General features: G+C 59.3%; 1 protein-coding gene across 19 annotated transcripts in view; it reads right to left on the reverse strand.

Annotated features, from left to right (window-relative positions):
• PCBP3 (poly(rC) binding protein 3) overlaps window positions 1–16,142 on the reverse strand; it is a 266,704-nt gene that overhangs the window by 23,473 nt on the left and 227,089 nt on the right. For 16 of the 19 annotated variants that reach the window (XM_049627691.1, XM_049627704.1, XM_049627703.1 and 13 more), the window contains 7 exons: window positions 7,573–7,676; window positions 7,101–7,255; window positions 5,910–5,933; window positions 5,065–5,097; window positions 4,623–4,739; window positions 3,579–3,710; window positions 2,608–2,736 (listed from right to left, as the gene is read on the reverse strand). In XM_049627691.1, the coding sequence (XP_049483648.1) occupies window positions 2,608–2,736; window positions 3,579–3,710; window positions 4,623–4,739; window positions 5,065–5,097; window positions 5,910–5,933; window positions 7,101–7,255; window positions 7,573–7,594 (612 nt within the window). In that variant the 5' untranslated portion in view covers window positions 7,595–7,676. The remainder of the gene's footprint in view (window positions 1–2,607; window positions 2,737–3,578; window positions 3,711–4,622; window positions 4,740–5,064; window positions 5,098–5,909; window positions 5,934–7,100; window positions 7,256–7,572; window positions 7,677–16,142) is intronic. The other 3 variants (XM_049627706.1, XM_049627695.1, XM_049627709.1) reach the window with 1 other exon arrangement.

Here is a 16,142-nt window from a genome sequence, read left to right on the forward strand (position 1 = left end):
GGGAGCAACTTAAAAAAAAAAAAACTTAGAGTCCAAATGAAATATGTTACAGTCTTGATGAGCTTTGCTAGAATTTCCTTTGATTATTCTGTGTCCAAAAGTACAGGCTTTTTACCTTGGGGTGGATGACATTCTCAAGTACCGGAAGTCTGCCAGATTCTGATAAATTCAGCCCAACTCCTTGGTCAGAGGCAACCAAGGTCCTCCCTTGTCTGGCCAGGTGGCCGTCTTCCCTGGGAGCAGAGGCCACAGGGCCCAGCTCAGGTCAGCAACACCGCTTGCCAGAGGCAGAGGGTGGGGGCCAGGGCAGTGTCCCTGCTGGGAGTTCTCGAGACCAGGGCCCACTCAGGCCCAGCCCACACCCTGGGCTACCGGGTGTGACCTCACAGTGCCCTGACCTGAGACACAAAGTCATGTGGGCACAGGCTTAGTAGAGGGGATGACAGCTTCAACTCTGTAGTCCAAGCCATGCTGTGTGACGGTGGGCACACTGTGTGACCTTGAGCACAAGGTTTGACCTTGACATGATGCTCTGTACCCTTGGCCACTCTGTATGACCTTGGGAAATCTGTATGGCCTTGGCCGAGCTGTGTGACCTTGGGAACACTGCAGCCTCGCTGTAAATAAAGCAGGAAGGGCTGCTGTGGGGCCTGCGAACTGACTCATGTCTGGGGTGATGATGGGCTCCTGGGGTCGTCCAGTCTTCAGTGTTTCTGCAGGTACGACCGAACGCCTCCAGAAACGTCTCTGTGCAGCTGGGATTCACTGCAGCCTCAGGTAAGACTCGCTTCATCGCGGCAGAACCGTGATTAAATGGAGCTCGAGGGAGTGGCGTTCTCATGGTGCCAGCAGAGACCTCTGTCTGGCCGCGCCCTGTCCCTGAGCTGGGCACCCCACCGACGGCAGCGCCCACCATCCCAACACTGTGAGTTTGTGGTTCCCGTGCACGCCGATGTCCTCGGATAGGACAGAGGGCTTCTGAGCACAGCCTCGGGGCTCCCCCGGGGTGCGGCAGGCACTGACGGGTGGGCTTTGCGGCGACCCCTGTGCTTTCCACGGGGCCCCGCTGACTCACCCGCACCAGAGGGCAGGCCTCTCAGTGGCCACTTGAAGGGTGCGGGGCCCTCCGAGCAGAGTCTGAAAGTCCGCTAACCTTTGCTCTGTTCGTCCAGCTCATTTTCACTTAAAAATGGGCCCAACTTCCCTAAGCACGGCGGTTCCCCCGACCCCTGAGAGTTCTGGGCCAGTAAGGGCGAGGCCCCACCTCAGCCCGTTTGTGGGTCACGTTTGCCACGTGCGCTTCCCGGTCGAGTCTCACGTCGGCCTCCCCGCCCGCGGGAAGACCGGGCGGTTCTAACCACAGCCCTGGGGTGCCAGCACCCGCAGCCAACGGGGTCTAGCCTGCTTCTGTGGGGCCGCACCTGACCGCGAACACGGTGTGGGCCATGCCACCTGGGAGGAGTCCTGGGGAGGCCGAGAGTTTTAGTCCAACCCTTGTTATTGAACGTGGGAGGCCATGTCCCTCCCGGAGCCGTTTGTGTGGCTCAGCACTCTGACTCAGCACTCTGACGGACTCAGCACTCTGACGGGCCACCGCAGCTCAAGACGCGCGTGCTTCCTCGCCGCCTCGGGCATCCGCGAGTGCAGGCAGCACCCGGCCCGCTCCGTCTGTCCACACGGCGCCTCCCGGGTCCCAGCAGCAGGGGATGGAAGGGAACCCAGAACGGCACTGACTGTCACCATGGCCAGTGGCTGGGGACCATCAGGACACCAATATTTAGAAAAATATTTTCGACTTCACAAAATATCGTACTTCAGGAAAATAGAAACTATGCAAATTTTTTAGAGACTTGGGGGTGGATCTGAACGCCGAGCCGAGGACAAGAGGGGCGAGGGCACAGAGGCTGGGAGTCCACTGCTGTGGGCGCCTGGTGTTCGCCCTCCCTCATGGCCCTCGAGCCCGCAACGCCTGTCGGGGACTGTCGCGTGACGCAGAGACACTTCACTTTAGCTTCGAGACCAGCAACTGCTGGCGGCCTCAGTGAGCCCTGCCGCATTTGGGGCAGAGGCTGACATTGAAATCTCAGGGGTTTCTCCCCCAAATTTCGAGAGGATTTTGTCTCGCTCAGCTGTCTTCTTTGCTTCTCCTTTGGTTTTAACCATTTTGTTTACTTCCTGTCTGTCTCTTACAACTGGGCGTTTCAGCGTGCTTTTCCTCCTCTGTGCCTTGGTGGGACCCTGACGCCTGCGGGTGTGGTGAGCACGGGCCTCCCCCTTGTCCGTGGGCCGTGCTTACGGCCGCCCTTGTACTGGATGCCCCTCACGCCACAGACCGACGACCGGTGTGATGCGAGCGTCTCCTCACACGTCCCTTTCCCCGGCTCCCCAGCCACGAGGAGGGACATGCCAAAGGGGGCGGGCGGCGGGCGGCCGGCAGCTGTCCCTCCCCCGGCGCCCACACCCCCGGCACGGCTCTCGCTCCGGTCACGCTCCCGACCCCCGGCCCCCGTACGGCCCCAGCCACGTGCCGCAGCCGACATGAAGAAGCCACAGCCGTTGTGGCTCGCGGGGCAGGCTGGCGGTGGTCCCTGGATGCCCAGACTGTACCTCCAGCATGACCACACAGATCTGCTTGACGCACTGGATGATGGCGTCGGGGGTCCCCGAGATGGTCACTGCCCGCTCCGTGGAGTTGGGCAGCATGTCCCCGGCCACCTGGACCTGGGCACCTGTGGACTGCAGAAATGAGACATTGGAGGGGACACAGCCTGAGCCAGGGCAGGGCTCCTGGGAGCTCGAGAGGGTGTGCTGAGGGCGCGGTGCACGGACGCCCCCCCCCCAACGGTGCCCCTTCACGCCCGCCTGGCACCCCAGCCCTCTGCCCGTTCCCTGGGGGCCCATGGGGCGGGGCCGGTCGCCTTCAGCCCACCACTGCCCAGCGTGGCCTGGCACGGGGACAGCGACGCTGGACAAGAGGCATTTTAACCTGCAAGTGGCATTTGTAGAGACGGAGACAGAAATGGAGTCCCTTTTTTCAAATACATGGAATTTTATCTCCCCTGTGGAGTTTCAGGTCACAGAGAATGACGGACACTAGGAAAGCCTAAACTCTTTAGCTGTCTCTCCTTGACAGAATCACGACAGGGTGGCCACCCTCCTTAAGGGAGACGGAAGGAGTTAGGCTTTCTCTGAACGTGGCAACATGTGAGCATAAAGTCCACCCCTCGCACCAGCTCCCTCCCTGCTGGGACAGCTCAGGCCGGCCGGTCCCTGGACGCACCTGCCTGGGGGCAGAGACCACGGCCTCTGTGGCCTAGAGCCGCATGACCGGGTGGCAGGAGGGCCCTGCCTGTCCCCGGTTGGGGTGCACAGCCCCCCTCACAGGCGCCCAGCGCCTCTGCACGACACCTCTGTGCACGTTCTAGGGGGTCCCACGTCCCACCCTCTGCTCTCTGGATGGCCCTCCCCTACCGTAAGCTCCATGCTGGCAGGGTTCGCAGTGCTGGGCCTCCAGGGGAAGGGGGGCGGGCTCTACCCTCCCAGCAGCGGGCACCAGCAGCCGGAGAAGGTTCTGTTACCTCCCTGATCTCCTTGATCTTGGAGCCGCCTTTGCCGATCAGGGACCCACACTGGCTGGCGGGGACCACCAGCCTCAGCGTCACCGGGGGCTTGCTGGTGGCAGGGCTGTTGCTCATAGAGTTAATGATATCCTGGGGAGGGAGAAAGACACGTGTGGGCCTACACAGCATGCCGCATACACGCCAGTGAGCGCAAAGGCCAGGCTCGGTGAGAAAGCACCCGAATATGCTCCAGAGGCTGGCGGGGCAGGGTTCCTGCCCCCAGGGGCACAGGGGCAGCGGGGGCAGCGAGAGGACGAGTGTGGGGACTCAAGTGTCCCCAGATGGAGGCGCCTGGCACACACACCGTGGCAAACGGCTGAGCGTCCAGAGGAAGGACACAGTGGACGGGCTGGTGGATTGCAGAGGCTTGAAGGCCAGTCAGGCTCGGGAGGACAAGCAAGGAGAGGACAGCCGGATCTGCAGAAGGGGACCCACACGTGCCAATCACTCGCAGACACGCAGGTCGTGGCTGCCGTGGTGCTGCCGTGGACAGGGCGAGACGCAGATCCCGATGGCACCCGGACTCGGGCCCCGCTTTGTCCTCAAGGCTGGGCAGGGCATGAAGGGCCTTGCACAGGCAGGGAGGCGCGTTTTGGACAGAAAAACTTAACTCCCTGGCTTGACCACCTTCTGAATAAAAATACCGAATGCATCTCTGAATAACTTTTGGCAAGTTGAACAATATTGGAAACACATGAAAACCTTGATTTAACTCACTGACAGGGCGCATAGACGTGCCACAGACACGCAAGTGTATGCGTGTTTATACGCGTCCACGGGAGAGTCCACGGGTCCCCCCGTGGCCAAGCGCACGTGCCAGGGCAGCAGCCGCGGGGCATGGCTGGGGCTCTCGCTCGGGGCCGGGCTCACGGACACGGAGCGTGACAGCTGGCCTGTCACCGGGTGGCCTGCGGCCACGGGAGCCCCCGGGCGGTGAGGAGGTGACGGGGCGAAGGGTTGTGCCTTGCCCCCTGCCGCGGGGTCTCTGGGGACACATCTCACCTCCTCAAACTTGTAGGCGATCATGGCAAAGGCCTTGAAGATGGCGTCGGTGGGGCCTGTGATGGTCACAATTCTTTCCGGGCAGTTTCCCTCAGAGATGTTGATCCTCGCGCCGCTCTGGAAGGAGGTGAGCACAGCCCGGACGGGGTTAGAGCCACGGGTGGAACCTGGCTGGGGCTTCCAGGCCTTCTGACAGCCATGTGCAAACCTCCACACTAAACGGTGAGGCCGTCCGGGGCCATCCTTCAGAGCGGGGTCGGCCACCGTGCCCCCTGCCGCCCCTGGACACAGAAGCCCTGACGCGGGGGCACACGTGGTGGAGGGAAGGGGCCTCTGAGCCGCCAGGGGTGGCCTGGCCGGGGCTCCCGCAGGACAGGACCGCTGGCCTCGCTCCTCCCCCCCCGCCCGCAGATGGGACGCCGCCGAGTGCCAGCCAGCTCACCTCTTCACGCATCTTTTTCACTGTCTCTCCTTTCTGGAATAAAGATTCAGAAAACAGTCAAGGCGTCGCTCCGAGGTTCCACCATGGGCGAGAGGCTCTGGCGTGGGAGTACGCAGGGCGCGGATGCCCGCCTTGTGCACCAGCGAGCAGCAGCCCTCACGGTGGGGCTAGAGCCTGACGCTGTGGCTCCCTGAGCCCCCGCCACAGCCCTGCGAGGGGCCCTTCGGGGAGGGGGGCCGGGGCGCCGGCTGGGCTCCTGCCCAGCTGTCTTCACAGCCCTCATCTTCGTCACAGGCAAAGCAGGGCCAGGCCAGGGCAGGTGCCCCGAGGCTCTCATGGAAAGACCTGGACCTGGACGCCAGGGGGCCTGGAGACGGTCACAGGCCGACCACGGGAGGCGGTGCCTCACCCCAGCCTCTCCCACATGCTTGAGGCTTCCAAATCCACTCTTGCTTTCCCTGAGGCTCATGTCTTTTATTTTGGAAGGGAGATTCCAGAGAGACCACCACCCACTGGCCAGAGGGGAGACTGCTCTGGAGAATGCCAGTGAATCGTGCTCACTGGGCCCTCACGCCCGGGAAGAAGGACAGGCCGCAGGGCAGCGGGGCGGGCTGCTATGGTGACTGGCTGGGGCCTGGTCAGGACGGGGCCCGGGGACATCGCCTGCTGGGCTTTCGGAGAATCGTACGGGAGGCCCTGGACCGGCCTCGTGGGGACTCAGGATTCCGCTGGAATCCTCAGGGCGGGGCACACACCACCACGTGGCACGTCGCCCAGCGCAGGCCCGGGGCCCTGGCACCTCCTCTCAGGGACCGCAGCACAGGCAGAGCTCGCTCAGTAGTTACCTTCCCGATGATGCTTCCAACTTCCTACAGGAAAAGAACCACACAAAGTTGATGTCATAGAGCAGCCGGGGGAAAGGCCCGTGACGGACACCGAGACCCGTCTGTGTTGGAGCGAGGACAGGGTGTCAGGACTGTCAGGGGGGAGCGCAGTCGGGCCGCCTGTGTGAGGCCCTGGGTCTGGGGGCTCCCGGGTGCCCGTCTGACCTTGGTTAGACTCAGGCCTTGCCTCTGACAGACACATGGACAAGCAGAAGCCAGCGGCCGGCTCCATACAATTAAGTCAGGAGGCATTTCTATGCTCTTAGGGCCTTAAGAAACCAGGAAAGAAACAGATAAAACACAAAATCTTCCCCAATTTTGTGATGTAAAGATAATTAAGCACTGCTACTTGCCTTTTCACGTTTTAAAAAAGGATGAGCACTCTATGTGACCCGACCCGGGCTTCTAACACCACCGCCCACTCATAAGAGTCAGGGTTCCCTGGAGAAACGGCTGGTTCCAGGACTGAGGCAGGCAAAGTGCGAGGGAGTCAGGAGGATACAGGGGCCAGCTTGGAGAGGCTCCCAGTGACCGAGTCAGGGTCAATACGGGCATCGACATGAGTAATGACACAACGGGAATAATCTGAATAAAGCAGCAAACTGAGTCCACGGAGACAGGAATGAATGAGCGGATGAATGAATGTGCTGGAGTCTGACAACAGTGGGGGCCCGCTGTGGGGAAGGACCAAAGGACCAGTGTCAGGCCCCTGATGCGAGAGCTCCTGTGACTCCGCTGCCAATGGTGAGGAAACATCAGGAAAGCCTCCTTGAGGAAGGGTGGAAGGAGATGCCCCCAGGCTGAAGATGAGGCGTGTCCGGGATGTGGAGGCCTGAATACCCTGACCCCCCACGCGTCCTATTGTGAAGGGCAGGGCCGGGGCGACGGGTGGCCCGAACGGGGCCCGAGATCGGGTGGCTGGGGTGCATCAGTGTTGGCATCCTGACGTGGATGGGACACTATGCCCTTGTTTGTAGGGAACGCACACTCAGGTGTCCAGTGACAGGACATCAGGTCACAAGTACCCTCAAGGGTCTCCAGGAGAAACATGCTTTGGAGCGGGCTGTCACTGCTTTGTAAACCTGAGGTTGCCCAGGGCACACCCTCCCCTGCCTCCCAGCTGGTGGGACGCAGTGGCCTTGGGCTCTGTACCTTCCCATGCATCAGCAGACGGATTGTCAGGGTCACGTTCAGGCCGCCTTCTGAGACCTTCGACTCCATCTTTCTCCCAAAATGCGGCTGGGGGTAGTGGCTCAAGGTGCCGAGGGCGCCGTGAGGAAGGACAGATGGGGCCCAGATGGTGTCACCTGGAAAGAGAAGGCACGGCTGCTGCCGAGAACACCGTCAGTGGCCACCACAGGTCGGGGTGTCCTGGCCTACAAGGGCCTTTGGTCTCTGGAGGGGCGAGGGGGTACGGGTGGGTGGTGGGACAGGTCGAGGGAGGGTGCCGCCCTCACTCCTGCTCTGGTGACACACCAATGTTCACGGGGGGCAAAGGCTCCGGGAGGGCGGCCCAGTCAGCCAGAAGGTGCGGTCCTGGGACCCACCCTGCCTGACCTGCTGGGGCTTGGGGCACATGGCGGTGGGGGACACAGGTTGGTGGGGAAACCTGGCAGGGACTGACCCAGGCCCCGCCGCTGACTCATGTGTGACCCCCGGCAGGTCACGCAAGCCCTCTGGCCTCAGCTTCCGCCTCTGCACCGAGGGAAACAGGAACAGCCCTCTCCCCTGGAGAGGAAAAGGGGTCAAGTGAGCCCTGAGATCCTCGCGTGGGTCTGCAGTGTCCGTTCTGTTCTGCTGTTATGTTAGTTCTGTGCAAACCCCATCACATCCGTGCCAGAAGCCCCGCCCTCTGGCTGTGACCCCCTAGCCCTTAAAAAGCCAGGACATTACAGGTATTGGTGTTTCCCGTGGGCTTAGAGTCAAGGTTCCTTGGTAATCCCCGTCTCTAAAGTGGATCTAGTGTCTATTAACTAAGCTACTGAATGGCTGATGCTTTGGCATTATATTATTACAAAGTCTTTCCAGAAGATGCTTTAGGTATCACTATTCTACATCTAATTTCTGCAGACAATGGGTCCAGCGCTTCATCCCCCCGATATAATTAAGGCTTCACTTTATGATTTACAGGCACTCATGATGACAGTAGGCCTGCAGGGCCCGTGGGAAGAGTGACCAGACTGTCCTGCCGTAGCCCTTCTCAGGGAGGGCCCAGGTTCTCCTCCAGGCTGGACCATAGCATACCGGGTGGTCTCAGAGACGGGGGCCAGTGAGGATGAGAAATGTGGGTCAGGCGGGCCAGGAGAGGGGCACAGCCAGGGGCGGGGGCAGGACCGGGAAGGGTCTCAGGACAGACGGAGAGGCCTGCAGAACCGGAACCAGGCCGGGCGCTCACCGGACCTGATGCTCTGCAGGCAGCAGGGGTCCTAGAGGTGGGCCGTTTGGGTGGCCTTCCTGGGGGGGGCATCAGTCAGGGCAGCACACGGAAGCCGGAGAGCCGCCTGCCTGCCTGCACACAGGGGGGTCTCGGGGTGCAGGCTGTGGGGATGTCACAGGGTGTGGGGAAGTCGCCGGGCACTGGGGTCCCACAGGTGTCAGGGAGGAGCGAGAATGAGGGCAGGACAGGACATGGGGCACGAGCAGCTCCCATAGGAGGGGGCAGTGGCCCTAGTGTCTGGCATGAGGATGCCACCTGGAGGACAGAGGGAAAGAGGCCTGGCAGGGGGAGGTTCTGGATGACCTGGGGCCCAGGGGCTCCCAAGAGGGGCACCGGGAAGACCCCGCAGAATAGAGAGTGTCCCACATACACCTGCCCGAGTGCCCACCCGGGAGTAGGCGGGGCTGGCTGGGCCGTGAAGGACGAGGCCGGGGGACTCCGGGTGAACTCAGCTAGCACTCCCCACACACAGCCCCACGCTAGGTCTGAGGCCCTCAGGAACAGAAGTCCTGCGTGTGCCGCCCGCCCGGGCGTCTGGACACCAGCCCTCCGATGTAAGCCATGAGGACGTGAGGCTCCGTCCAATTACAGGAGAGACCACAAGTTAAAAAAGCAAGACTTCCCTTTAACCTTCTAGGTTTTGGGGGGTACAAAAATATTTTTTTCCTCGTCAAAACATTTCTGCTGAAAAATATGCTGCAAGGAAAATACAAAAATAAAGCACAGAAACCGCACATTCTCACTCTCTGGGTGATGCGTGCAATCGATGTGTCCATACGACAGCCACTGACACATTTCCACACTCACAAATAGTGTGCTATTCTACCCGTGCAGATGTATCCACAGGTAACTTCAACAACTCTAACCATCAGTCCTAATTATGGATGATAAAACGATGCTTTTGAGCAACACGGATTCTGACACGAAGGCGTAGGGCGTAGCGAAGACAGGTTTTAAGAAGTCTATCTCCACCGTCCAACGTGGAAGCCACTACTGCTTGTGGCTATTCACCCCTGAAACAAGAAGCCCACGAGTCACGCGCTACGTGTTGAAGAGACGGCCCCGCGTGGCTGGTGGCTGCGCACGGGAGAGCACGGCAGAGGACGCTAGCGCCAGGGCACAGCTCTGTTGGACGGCGCGGCGCGTGTGGGCGCGTTGGCAGGTCTGGCTGGCAGAGGGCGCCTCGGAGGAAAGAGCCCAGGCAGGAGAGGAGACAACCCGGCTCAGATGATCCCAGGGGCACCGAAAACACACGGCACCCCTCCTGCACAGCCTCCCTGCAGCGAGCTGAGGCACCAGCACCAACCGGGCAGATTCGTGTGCTGGCCAGGCGGGGATGCACGGCCTCCTTTGTAATTAGAAACATCTCCCGCGTCGGGGGGACAGCGGGGCCCCACGGCCTCCATTACGCAAATGTTTCCAGCCCTCGGTGGAGAAAGTGGGTCAGCGAGGGCCAGCGGGCCTTCAGGCTCCAGGCTGTCGACTGCCATCAGTCACACAGGCCAGTGAGCTGCTGCAGAGGCCAGTGCCTTCCTCTGTCACGTGGCCGACAGTGAGCAGCAGTGCCCTCTGCAGACTGCTGGGGACGAGGAGCAGCCCCTGGTGGTAGTTAAAGTCAACTGCGACTCAGTGCCCTTGACCCTGAAGAACCCACCCTGTGTCAGCGGCCGAGGGACCTGCGCTGGGGGATCCCCCAGGGTCATGACTTCTGGCAGATGGGGGGCCGTCCTCTGGCCATCTTGCTGGGCCCTTGGACACCAGTTCATCAGGGGCGGCCCCCCAGAGTGCCCGGGCCTACGCCCATCTCAGGGGCCACCCCTGCAGCAGAGTCCAGGGGCAGTACTGGGGGCTGCCCCTGAGTGCACAGCAGCGCTCAGGTCACACTCACCCAAAACCAAATTGACGGGAAATCTGCCAGAAAAAAATCTCTTTGTGTGACTCACTCGTCCCCACACGCGGCGTTCCAGAAGGCAGATCTCTTGTGCCAGCAAGGACCCCACCTTGTGTTCTGTGCATGCTGGGAACTTAGTATATTTGTAATTCACCTAGTGGGAGGGAGAGGAGACACAGGCACGGTCCCCTGCAGGGCCGAGGACGGACCCTCCCCTTCTTTCCCGGCTGAACCGGCCGGAGGAGGCCGGTCGGGTTGCCTGTGCCGACACCGTCCGCAGATGTGCCTTGGCTGAAACAGCCCACGCCTGACCCCCACAGCCAGGCACAGCCGACGTGAGCCACCATGGCACGTCTGACCCAGCCAGCCTTCCCAGTCATCCGTCTGTTTGTCTCTGCGCTCTTGCCTTCCAGCTACAGGCCCAAACCTGGGAGTTCAGTATCTCCCCTCTCCAGCCCTCATCGCATTCATTAGCAAATCCCAACACACGGATGCAGAGTTAATGAATTCATCTTTTCTAGTTTCTTAGGGAAAAGCCTGATGGCATCAGTTTAAAACCTTAGTTCTTACCTAATATGGGTGTCTAGTTCTATAAAATTTCTCTCTGCATGTGGCTTTAGCGGCATCCCACCAATTTTGATGTTTGTGCTTTTTTCACTCATTTCAAAATGCTTTCAAATTTCTTTTTCTTTTTTGATTCATGGGAAATCGTGAAGTATGTTACTGAATTTTCAAGTACTTGGAGATATTCTAGAATATCTTTCTCTTGTTGATCTCTAGTTAAACCTGTTATGGTTAGAAAACACACCTATGACACCTGAGATCCTTCCTGTATACTAAGACCTGCTTATGGACCGACCATGGTCTGTCCTGGTAAACGTGCACTCTTGTGTTGGGGGGAGCGTTCTCAAAGCCCGGGGTAGCACCGCCAGTCCTCCGCGGTCCTGTCCCGTTCTGGGGGCTCTGGGGACGCACCTCCTTCCTGCACCCCAAGCTCTGTCATCAGCATTGCACGGTCTAGCGCCGTTGCCTTCGGTGGATGGACTGACAGACTCCTTTGTCATTGTGAGAGATTTCTTTATGTCCGGCCATGTTCTCAGCTCTGAAATTTTCTTTGTCTGTTATTAGTGTAGTGACCCAGCTTTCTTCTGATTGGTGTAGCATGGCGTATCTCCTTCCATCTTTTATTTTTAACCTATTTGTGTCTTTACATTTAAAGTGAGTTTCTTGCAGGCAGTTGAACCTTGCCTTTTTATCTTATTCGACAATCTCTGCTTTTTAACGAGGGGTGTTTTGACCAATGACAGTGACTGTTGAGGTGGTCGAGTTTGAAGCCATCATTCTACTATTTGTTTTCTATTTTTACCATCTGTTCTCTGTTCCCCCACTTCTTTTTTTTATTAAATTTATTTATTTATTTTGAGAGGGAGAGTGCAAGTGGGGGAGAGGCAGAGAGAGAGAATCCCAAGTAGGCTCCACACTGTCAGCACAGAGCCCTGTGCGGGGCTTGAACTCATGAACGGTGAGATCACAACCTAAGCCGAAATCAAGAGTCAGGTGCTTAACTGACTGAGCGACCCAGTCGCCCCTGTTTCCCCATTTCTATTGTTTTTTCCCTCTGCCATCTTTGGAATGAACCGCATACATTTATTTCATGATTCCGCTTTTACCTCCTTTGTTCACTTCTTAGTTACAACTCTCTGTTTTGTTACCTTAGCGGTTGTTTTGGGGCTGACGCTGCTCACGTTTAATTCATCACAGTGCAGTCCGACTGCCACTTAGTGGTGTGTAAAGACCTCACGTGGGTTGGTAACTGTGCCTCTGTCTCCCCTCTTGTCCTCTGCACCATTGCTGTGGCATACTTTGGTTCTCCTAGGTTATAAACCAACATTACAATTTCTCATGTAAACACTCAATTATCTTCTAAAAGAACTTAGAGGCAGATGCCTGGGGGACTCAGTCCGTTAAGCCTCTGATGCTTGATTTCAGCTCAGGTCATGATCTCACGGTTCGTGGGATCGACTTCTATGTTGGGCTCCGTGCTCGTAACATGGAGCCTGCTTGGGATTCTCCCTCCTCTCAGAATAAAAAACATTAAAAAGAGGGGTTTAGAGGATAAGAAAAGAATAACTTCATACTTACCCATGTGATGCCCATCCCTTGGTGTAGACTCAGATTTCTAGCTGCTCCCATTTTTCTTCTACGTGAAGCATTTCCCTTAATAATTCTCAATAATTTTTGTAGCGCGAGCGTGCTGGTGGTCATGTTGAGTCTGTTTCCGTAGGTGTGGATGGCGTGCGTCACTGTCACTCAGCGTGAAGGAGTCTCACCCGCCCGGAGCCCCGGGGCCGCAGCGCTCTCTCCGGGCCCGACGCCCTGCCTAGGCTGCTGGCGGGGAGAAGCCCACCGCGCCCTCTTCCTTTCTCCCTCTGTCACATGCCCTCTTCCACAGCACACTCAGGGGCTTCTCGTAACCGCTGGCTTTGAACGGTTCACTCGCCACGTGCCTTCTGGCGGTCTCCGTTGCTCGTTCAAACACACTCCTGGCCCTGCCTCTCCCCCGCTTCCAGGGCCCCCAAACGCATGTCTGTTGGCCGCTTGGAGTTGAGCCAAGCTCCCCGATGCTCTGTTCGCTTCCTCCTGCCCTCCGTCTGTGTCTCGCACGGACAGGTTCTACTTCTGTCCGGGAGTTGACTCATCTTCTGCTCTGCAGTTCCCGCTCTGTGGCTAAACCCACCCAGGGCACTTTCCATCTCAGATCCTGGACTTTTCACCCCAGAAACTCAACCTGCGTCCTTTGTCGTGTCTTCCACGTCCCCATTTAACGCACTTGACCCTTTGCTTCTTGAACATGCGGTTTACAGTTTTGATAATGGCTTCAACGTCCACGTCCCACAGGTGTACAACTGTCACCGCCGAGTCTAGGTCAGGGAGGGGAACACCGAGCGGGGGGAGCACAGACCACCGCTGGCTGTGACGAGAGCTCTTTCTCCGTGGCTCAGCGGACAGGTGCTCCGCGGGCCTCGGTCGGACCTGGTCTCCCGGGGCCGCATGGCCAGCCAGCCGGGAACCAGGGACACGGGAGAGCTGCCTCGCCGGAGCCCGTAGACCGAGCCACCTCTTCCAGCTCGGCCGCTCTCTCCGTCCCGTGTGTGGGCGCACGGCTGGGGTGCGAGGGCAGAAACGGTTTGATCTGTAATCGACAGTCCGGATCTGAAACTCCCTGGCTTCCAAGTGCACGGGAGACAGAAATCCATCCCAAACTGCTTTGTGCGGCCGGTCTGGGGCCGCTGCCGGCGGGAATCCTGGAACCCACATTAAGGGAAGCTGCGGGTGAGGCTGGGCTGCAGGAGCAAGAACTGGCGATGGGAGGCCACGGCGTGCTCCGTTCGCTCCCGTGGGGAAAGCCTGGGGACGAGGCCCCCGCGAAGGCTCCAGACACACACAGCTCGTGTCTCCTGCCGCCAGGCAGGGACAGACTGCTCCCGGAGTCCCGGACTCCGGCTGCCCGGCGTGGGTCGCGGGCCAGGGGCTGAGATGCCGGGTCACGTGGCCCGGACTCTGCGCGGGACCCGCCACTCCGTGCGGAGCGCCTCCAGAGTAAGTGGGCCCCCTGGTTGGAGCTGGCCTCACTCACTCAGCAGCCTTCGTGTGCGGCATCTGTCGTAAGGGCACCCCGCTCTTCAAAGGTGCTCGCCCTTCAGTGCCAGGCCGGGGAGAATCTGGGGACGAGGGCGAGGGTCGTGATACTGTCGTGCTCTGTGTCCGGGCGAGCCCTGCGGGCACTGAACGGCTCTTCCCTCACCAGGCCGAGGAGCACTCCCACAGCACGTATCTGTGGCCGTGACACCACCTGCACCGTGGGAGAGGGGGCAGCCGTGACCGGGCTGCTTGCCTGCAGTCGTGAGGCCAGCGCACAGCACCAGATCCGTGGGCGCTGCTGCAGGAGTGGGGCTGGGGGTGCCAGGAGGTCAGCGGAGGGGCTGATGCGACACCGGGGGAGCAGGTAGAGTCCCCACGCTGCCACGCTGCCCGTGGGGACTGCTGGGTCGGCCCACGCTAACAGCCAGACTTTCTGCTCCTCGGCTCCCGTGCGGGCCAGTCTGCAGCCAGAGGGGCCCCCTGAGTGGGGCTCCCGGGAAGCCAGACCCCCTGCTCCCCACCTGCGTGGCTGGAGCACGTCTTGGCAGGGGAGGCACGAGGAGGGAGGTGAACAGGAAAGTCCCCACAATTGCTAAACCGACCCCAGGCTCTGTGTCACGTGATGACTTCTCTCTAGTCAAGGGGAACACAAAGCAGAAGGTGTTGGTATCTGTGCTGAGGCCCGGGCAGCCCAGGGGGCTCATGCTCCGTGGCCCGCAGCCCCTCACAGCTTCCCTGGCAGCACTCGCTTTGTCTGCAAAGATGGAGCGGACCCAGGTGGGGACACGCAGGAAGCAAACATGCCAGGGTCACCCGATGTGCACACGTGACAGTCATCCGTGTCTAGATTCTGTCCACATGCGATGCAGTCATTAACATTTCCCTTTAAATCCAGGACGGCTTTAGGAAGTCGGCCGCGGTCTGTACTCAGGAGGCCGGCAGATGCCGACAGTACACGGGGTGCTGACGCGAGCATCAGCAACAGGGAAGGTGCCCGGGAATGCTCGCTGAGGGCCCTTCCCTGGAGGCCTGCTCCCCAGCCACACAGCCCGCCCACTGTCCTCTGCACGGACACGCTGCGTGTGCACAGCACAAGAGCCGGGCCGTTGGGATGGCACCCCCACGGGGGGAGCTCTGGCCTGCTGGCCCCTGGAGCCCTCCTCTGTCCTCTGGCTGGACCCGTCCTTGCTGGTTGGCACCTGCCGATGCCTCTACTTCTGACGCTCTATGAGGTAAAGGACCTGCCCGGGGCATGTGGACAGGCGGGGCCCACACAGCCGGCCCCAGCATCCGTGATCTTGACAGAAATGCCTTAAAGAGGGGCGGCGAGGCATCTTGCCTCTGGGAAGACGGAGCACAGCACCTTCCCCTAATGACAACGAAAACTCTGGATACTACGTATAGAGCGAACACAGGAAGATCCCGAAAAGTTGAGAGAAAGAGACAGCAGCACACCGGCGGGCCACAGAGTGACATGGTGCTGAATTTCCGGCTTTCTCTTTGCGTCTTGACCTCAGACTTGGGGGAGGAGACCAGCAACCTGGAAACACCAATGGACACAGTCCAAAAAAAAGCATCAACAAAGCCCACTGCCTCCAGCAAAAGGACAGCAAAGACAGCCCAGCAAGAATGAACACTTGAGACAATAATGACTCCGCTCCAGCAGCCCCACCAATGCCAGGAGAGGCTGAGTGGCGGGCCTCGCCAGGCCGGAACGATGCTCTCTAATACCATACTGGGTATCAGCGGAGGGGCAGGGGAGCAGGGACCTCATCCCCGCCGGGCAGTAACAGGCCGCTCTACCCCGTGGTGCCCTGGCCAAGGAGGTGTCAGCGGAGGCCCAGTGGGGAGCTACGACTCTCACCCGCCACAAGTGATGGGAGGCTCCTCAATCTCCAGGTACCAACAGAGGGGCGCCTGCACCCCCACGCCCTCCTGTAAGTAATGAGGCAGCACCCTCCGTTTCCTTGCTGGAGTAGTGTCGAAGGCAACCAGGGGAAACAGGAGGTTTGGGTAGTAGTCAGGTTCGCGACATAATATCCAAAATATCTAGGTTTCACACCAAGGACCAGAGAGATCTCAAGCTAAATGGAAGATGATCAGCAGACACCAACACTGAGATGACAGAGATGTTAGAACTGTCTGACAAAATTCCAAAGCAGTCATGATAAAAATGCTTCAATAAGCAATTAAGAATATTTTTAATCAAATGAAAAAAATATAA

Source organism: Panthera uncia, chromosome C2, assembly GCF_023721935.1.
Source record: "Panthera uncia isolate 11264 chromosome C2, Puncia_PCG_1.0, whole genome shotgun sequence".
Taxonomy (NCBI): Eukaryota; Metazoa; Chordata; class Mammalia; order Carnivora; family Felidae; genus Panthera; species Panthera uncia.